Here is a 7,356-nt window from a genome sequence, read left to right as displayed (position 1 = left end):
AAAAATAGATTGTACTCCAGCCAAAGAACAGATTTCAACAGCACTTGGATATACCTCTTACAATTGTTAAGAACATGTGCATGGTCAACAAATATTTCTGACCGTCATTGATCTGGTGGATATTTAAAAAGATTTAGAAAATTTACTAAGAAAGAAAAATGGAATAAATATTCAAACTGTAGAGACAGTCACAGGACCTTGGGAAGGTGGAAGGTCCCCTACTAATATTTTGGGGTCCCAAAGTACAAGCTGTATCAAAGCTGGACTTGTGCTAGTCAAAATCTTGTTTATTTTGTGTAAAGCTGCCATCTCAAGTTCACACACACGCAAAAACAAAAAACAAAATAACGGAGCTTAACTTATCTACTAAAAGCTAATCTATCCTGAAAGAATGTGTTAAAATCACTCCCAGTAAGAGTTGACACAGTAAAAGCTGTAATTTCCCAACTACCATCAGTATGTGAGATTTTGGGAAAGTCGACAGAAGCAAGGGATGATTTGGTAGCTGTATCAGGCACATAGTTTTCATATCCATAAATTGCTACAGAGTCATGGAGTGTCACTGGTTCTAAAGTGCGGCGGGTGGACGCCACCTCATTACCTGACACCTCTTAATCAATGCGGCTGGAATGCGGGCTTCCCTATCTTGAAACCGACCGCGGGCGGTCAGAGCCGGCAGGGAGTGAGAGCTGCAACCACTGCGGGCTGAGCTCCCACAAAAGAATCGGCGCAGAGAGAGGGGACCGACCAGGCCAACTCTCTCCACTTGGGGCTGGGAGGGCAATTACCACCGACCCCTTGGCTTCCGATCTAAGACCCCGGAAGCCTCCCCTCCTCCAGATACCCAACCTGCGTGTCACCGATCACCCGCCACCCCCGCTTCCCCGCCCAGGGGAGCGCCTCCCAGGCCGAGGCTCCGAGGGGCCCGCCCATCTCCAAGACCGCACAGGGGTCCTCACTCACAACGCCTGCGGCTGGCAGAGGGAAAATACCACGGGTGCGGGGGAGGGGGAGAGTGTCTCTCAGCTGCCTCAGGTCGTCCTTCGGTCTCCCCGGGGACGCGCAGAGCCTCGGCGGAGGTGGGAGCGGGGAGGGGTTAAAGCGGGAAATTAAGAGACTTGAGCAACTGGCAGTGCTCAAGTTAACCGAGTCCGTGGCGAGCGTTCTGGGGATGGGAGCGGCCGGCTGCGCACTCGTCCCGGGTCTGGAGCCACCGCCGCGGCGCCAGTTCTAGGGCGGAGCGCTCTCCTGCGCCGCGCCGCGCCGCGGGCTGGGGGCACCAGAGGCAGCGCGGAGGCCGGGGTGGGCACCTGACCTGGCGCGCAGCCTGGGCAGGGGCCGCAGTCCAGCGCCGCGGAAGGGGCGACCCAACTGCGTGCTTGTGCGAGAGCGGCAGCCGGCGCCTCGCGCCCCGACAGGTGCAGGCGCGCGGGCTTCCCATTGGTCGCGGCGGCTGGCCCCTTACCCGTCCCCGCCCTCGCCGGTCGCCGGCCCCGCCGCGGCGCCGGCTGGGTTGGCAGAGGCGCGTGCTCGCGCGCCCGCGCACCCTTCGCCCCGTCCCCGCCCCCCACCTCACCCCGTCCCCGCCCCCTCCCTCTCTCCGCGCCGCCGCCGCCGCGCGCTCGCGAGTTCAGGTAGCGGGCGCGCGGGCGCCTCCGCGGGGGCGCGCGGCCGGGCTCCAGTCCTCCCCCCGCACCCGCCCGCTCGGGGGCGCCTGGGGAGGGAGTGCGCGGGCGGGGGAGCTGGAGCCGGGCGCCGCCGCCGAAGCTTCCGTCTCGTTCGCTCGCGCAGCGGCGGCAGCAGAGGTCGCGCACAGATGCGGGTTAGACTGGCGGGGGGAGGAGGCGGAGGAGGGAAGGAAGCTGCATGCATGAGACCCACAGGTAAGACCGAAAGCCCCGGAAGGGGCTTCTGTCCCGGGGAGGCGCTCGCAGGCCGGGGAGGGGGAGTTGGTGCCTGGTGCTGCTCCCCAAGGGAGAAATTCTCTTTTTTTTTTTTTTTGACAGCGCATTGAAATCTCAGTGGGGACTGGGGCAGTAGGATCCATCCCAATCCCGAGGAAAACCAGAGAAGTAGCTGGGGGAGACGGTGCCACGTTGTGAGATTCCCAGAGTGCAATGTATAGGCCCAGGGAAAAGTGTCCTCTCGGCCCCGAGACGCGGGGAGGCTTTAGACTTTCCTGTGGTGGGCACAGCTGCTGAATCCCGGGGACCGGCGTGGAGCCAATGTGCGCTAACCCCTGCCCTCCCTCCTGTCCTCCATCCACCAGCACGCGCAGCATCCCACGGCGGCTGTTACTCAGTGCACCCGGCTCGGGGGAAGGCGGGGGACCTCGCCGTGGGAAAGGGGGCGGGGGCCGCGCGGGGGAGGAACCAGGATGGAGCCTGGGAAGCCGAGGCGCCGGGTCCCAGAGCGGAGGAGGGAGAGCGTGGCCCCCGAGCCCGGACAGACTGGCTTATTGTGGTGTTCCGCTTCTGGTTGCAGACCCTTGCAAGCTGGATGCCCTCTCTGGATGAAAGATGTATCATGGAATGAACCCGAGCATTGGAGATGGATTTCTAGAGCAGCAGCAGCAGCAGCAGCAGCAACCTCAGTCCCCCCAGAGACTCTTGGCCGTGATCCTGTGGTTTCAGCTGGCGCTGTGCTTCGGCCCTGCACAGCTAACGGGCGGTGAGTGACCCAGCTGTGTTGGGAGGGCCTAGGGATGGCCCAGAGGGGAGAGAGAGCCTAGCTGCCAGGACAGCCTTGCACCCCTCCCCCATACACCCAGACTTCAGGAGGATCTGACAACGCGAGGGTGCCTGCGTCCCAGCCTATGGCCGTCCTTCTCCGAAACCGCTGGAGTTCCCTGAAAATTCCCCTGTGGAGCCCGCACAGATTCACACACCCACATTCTGTCTGGAGCTTCCCACCAGCCTCCAGGCCTGGCTTCTCCCAAGGAAAGACAATAAAGCCTGGCCCATTATTACCACTTTGGCCAAGAAAGGGGGGGCGGGGGAGTGATGTATTTGTGGACCTCTGACCCTTGTCAATGCCTTCAGCAGATAGAAGTCAGATTTCAGCCTCTGGATTTAAGCAAGAGTTGTAAGAACCACCTTTGGGAATGTGAAGGGTCTGGAAACATGGTCAGACTGGCTGAGGGGCAGGTTTATTTGAAAGTTAACTTTCCCTTTCCCTGCGTGTGCAGCGTGTCTGTGTATGTTGGGGGCGGGGAGGAGATGCAGAGGTGTTCTTTCAGGTGTGCCTCTGACAGTTTGCTTTGCTCATCGAGGTCTGATTTCGGAGAATAAAGTGAATCGCTCTTCTATGGAGTAGAAGTTAGCTGAAATAAAATTGATAGCCTCAGCCTCCGTGGGCGGCTAATCTATAACGTATTTGGTTCTGGGGGAGGGGTATCTTTTGATTGTGGTAGAGGAAGACAGATGGAGTTCCTGTCTGAATTTCAGAGCCTAGTCTCCCTGCCTCCACTGCTCATTGCTGTCCGTCATTACTGTCCATTGCAAACGTTCTCTAGAGCTTGTTGATATGGACGTTAGAAGGAGCTGAGATACTGTTAATATATAAATAAATTATAATTGGTTGAAAAGCAAGTATTGATAGCTATAAATAAACCATTTTAGCGTTTTAAAATATTGCTGTTTCAGAGAATTCGAAGGTGAAAATGGAAAAAAAAAATGAGTGAAAAATTAGTAAAAGTGGAGGAGAGGTGTAACACGTTGGGCTTTAACACAGAGTAATCAATGACCCAGGCATTCCAACTTAGACTTCTGAAAGATGCCCAGAGTATAAAGGTGTTTATTGCAATATGCATATGTATCAAAATTAGTGAAAAAACTCTTGCTTTGGGTGGACATTGGTTTTTATTTTTATTTTTGTATATTTGTTTTAAGAAGGAATAACTTTTTGGGTGCTTGTAGTTTTTATAGAGATTTCTCTGAGGTAGGCTTCCTCTTCATGGAGGAAAAGGTCAAGTGTGAGGCCAGGCCAGCACCTGTGTGGCCTGCGAGGGCTCTGGTCACAGCCTCTGATCTGCCGTGGACACCAGCTCTGCTTCACAGATGAGTGGGAATAGAGGGGCAGAACAGTATTTGGTGAATCTGGATCATTTCCTCCCCTCCTCTCTGCTTTTGCCTCCCAGTTCTAGCTTTCATTCTCTCAAACCAGGTCCACGTGATTTTCCATCTTCTTGGTCCATTTATCTTCTGTAGATGACAGACTAGTGAATCAAGGTTCATTTACATTTGTCTTGACTATTGTTATTGGATGGGTGAGGTCTGAGCACAGCCGAGATTTGTTTTGTGCTCTTGGTTCTGCTTGGTCGTGTTTACAGAGCATCCTCCTCAACATTTCAGAGCTCAGTGTATGTCATGGCCACCTCGGTCTTATGACAGTTACCTCTAAGGTTCCTATAGCATGTCTTTTTTCCCTGCCTTCCTCGGGGGGGATCATGCCAGGCAAAAATATCCAGAGCCTTGGAGAAGAGGATAGGAGTAAGGGTTTCCTGTCACCTGTCAGTCTCGGAGCTCTTTCTTTTTAGGCACTCATACGCTGCAGGAAGCTAGCCATCAGCTTCGTTTCACTTTGAACTCCTTCAGGCTGAGAGTGTGATTTCTGGAAGAATATTTATCACTTCACAGTTCTTCTATGAATAAACCTTTTGGGCAGGCAAGGGTGGTGGGGGATGTCCTATGGAGTTCACTATACAGAGAATTTTTTTCTTAGGAAAGAAATGCACATGGAGGCTCCAGTAAGGCAATAAAAGCAAATACACCTTAGCTCTAGACCTGTGCTTCTAAAACTTTAATGTGCATACAGATCACCTGGGATCTTGTTAAAAGGCAGATTCTGATTCATTTGGTCTGGAGTGGGGCCTGAGATTCTGCATTTCTAATAAGCTCCCAGGTGAAGCAGTTACCGCTGATCCAAGGACCACACTTTGATTAGCAATGCTTGAGACCAAGGCATTCCTTAAAATAAGTTGCTTCTACTCCAGACTTTCTGCCATCATTCTCGATTACTAAATGCAAATGGCCTGTGAGGAGCAGAAGTCTCACCCACTATCTAATCTTCAGGTGATACACAGAGCTGAAAATCAGCCCTCAGAGAGTGCTTTTTTTCATACACAAAATGGTATATATTTAATAGACACTGTTCTGAAATGTGGATTTTCATTTTTGATTGCTTTCAATGGAAAAGGAACACCACAATGGCAAGATATAATCGTCTCAGCTAGGAGGAAAAAAAACCATGTGCCCAGTACAAGTATTGAAGAAAAAGCCTGAGCTAGAAAGGCAGACATTGAGAAAATGATTAGACAAAGAAAAGTAGGAACAAGAACTCCATCAAAAATGAAATGCTTTGTCTTAGAATGCCAGAGCTCCAATTCAGTTCTTTGAACCCTAGGGAAACTTTTATAAGCCTGACTTGTCCTGAGATGATGTTTGGGTGGCTCTCTGCAGGTTGTCTTTTGTCATTAAGGAAGAGGGCCCTCATTTGGGGCCACTGAGACCAAATGCTGTGCAAGAACTCATATTAGGTTGGTGGGGACATATAGGACCCTGCCGTGCGTGGAATCTGCATGGAGCATGGTTTCAGCCGTTTCTCTCCTTTCTGCCCCAGTACACTTGACCAGAGATCTGCTGGGCTTTGAAGGATGCCCAGAGTACCCCTCACCCCCAGGCTTCAAGGAAGAGAGCCAAGAGTTTGTTCAACAAGTGACTCCTTTAAGGTGAATTCTTTAGCACGTTTCCATATTATAAATAACTCAATACTTTAGCTATATTTCTATATTATAAATAACTTTCTATATTATAAATAACTTAAATAACTTTAGCACATTTCTATATAATAAATAACTCAATCAGGCTCTGCCACTTGATAGCTTTGGGGTCTCAGGACTTGGGAGCCTTAGCTTCCTCATCTATAAAATGAGGATGATGGTGCCTAATTTATGGGGTTGGTGTGAAGGATGGGAAACATGTAGGCACTTAGTAAATATAAGTAATAGTAGGGAGGAGGGGGCTGAGACAATGCCATAATTTTGGAGACCTTTGCTTTATTCATTCAATAAACATTGAGTGCCTATCCCCTGTCCTGAGCCAAGCACTATTGCATAAATGTTATTTTTACCTACAACTCTCTCTTACTCATTTTTTCCCTAAGTGAGCAAATTTTCTCCGATTTCTCTCTATCCCCAACTTTTAAATGCCATAACCTCTCTCATATTTCTTTAGTCAGTAAGTTCTTCCCTTACCTGGGTTTCCATTGCACTAGCTGCAACCCTCTATAATAATATTGTCTCGTATACTAGACCACAAGCCCACTGAGGGGAAGAACCTCGACTTTATTCATTTTTGTGTCTCAGTCACCCAGCACAACATCTGACACATAGATGTTCAGCTAATTTTGATTGAGAGCAAGAAAAAAGACTCCCAAATTACTGCCATACCATTTAGAAAATAATTACCATGAGTGAGTTACTTTTTACAAAAGTGCAAAAGTTTCATGATAGCTGGGGCCACATCCAATTAATGGTAGTCTGTGAGGTTGGAAGGAAAATCAGGAAACGCTCTAGAGAAGAGGTGGCACTTAGGATAGGATGGTGGGGAGGGAGGATGCATCTCAGGTGGAGGGATAGCTCGTGCAAAGGTGTGGAGGTGGTTATGTGATTGGACTCTTCAGGGAGCAGAAAATAGTCTTTTAATCTAGAGTATACTATACCTGCAAGGAATCAGTAGGGTAGAAGGAAAAATAGGTTAGAACCTTATTGTAAAAGTCCTAGAAGCTCCAAGGGGCCTTCTGAAAGTCACAGCAGGCAGTGGGGAACCCACTGAAGGGTGGAGAGCAGGAGCAAAATATCATCTGAGCTTGGCTTGTCTTCTTTTCTCTGTTTCTAGGTCTCTGACTCATGCAAACCCCCGGTCTAGCTGCCCTTTCTGCATACCCAAGTCATGGTCCTAGTGCAGCTAAATTGAGCTCCTGGAACCCTCATTTGGTTCATGTCATTTTAGTGCTGTGCTGTGTGCCAGCAGGTAGAAACAGATGCTTTCTGACTGACTTACTGATTTGTAGGTGTTAAGTCCCTTGGTTTTATTGAGAAACACTTTCTTACATGGTAGACTGAAAGCTTTTCATTCAATGCTACATCTAAAATTCACAATTTCAAACTGCATTTAATCTGTACACAAAGTCCCAGCTCCTCTAACTCTAATGTATGTTTCTTCAACAAAAGGCTACCTTAATATAAGCAGCATGGAAACTCTTTTGATTTATCCAGTGGGTGAAATCTGAAAGCTTTTGGAGGCAGAAGGATTTTGTATAACAAGTAGCAAATCTCTTGTCTCAGAGGCCTGAAGA

General features: G+C 50.0%; 1 protein-coding gene across 20 annotated transcripts in view; it reads left to right on the top strand.

Moving 5' to 3' along the window:
• Nucleotides 1-1,147: 1,147 nt before the first annotated feature.
• Nucleotides 1,148-7,356, top strand: part of SUSD4 (sushi domain containing 4) — a 148,765-nt gene continuing 142,556 nt past the window's right edge. For 9 of the 20 annotated variants that reach the window (XR_012428794.1, XR_012428795.1, XM_074026902.1 and 6 more), the window contains exons 1-2: nt 1,745-1,883; nt 2,485-2,670. Coding sequence is in view for 9 of the 20 variants with exons in the window: in XM_074026902.1 (XP_073883003.1) it covers nt 2,520-2,670 (151 nt within the window). In the remaining 11 variants the exon portion in view is untranslated. Of the gene's footprint in view, nt 1,419-1,744; nt 1,884-2,006; nt 2,228-2,484; nt 2,671-7,356 lie in introns of those variants that run through there. The other 11 variants (XR_012428796.1, XM_074026903.1, XM_074026886.1 and 8 more) reach the window with 3 other exon arrangements.

The sequence above is a fragment of the Macaca fascicularis genome, chromosome 1, assembly GCF_037993035.2.
Source record: "Macaca fascicularis isolate 582-1 chromosome 1, T2T-MFA8v1.1".
NCBI classification, from domain to species: Eukaryota; Metazoa; Chordata; class Mammalia; order Primates; family Cercopithecidae; genus Macaca; species Macaca fascicularis.
This window is presented reverse-complemented; position numbering and strand designations above follow the sequence as displayed.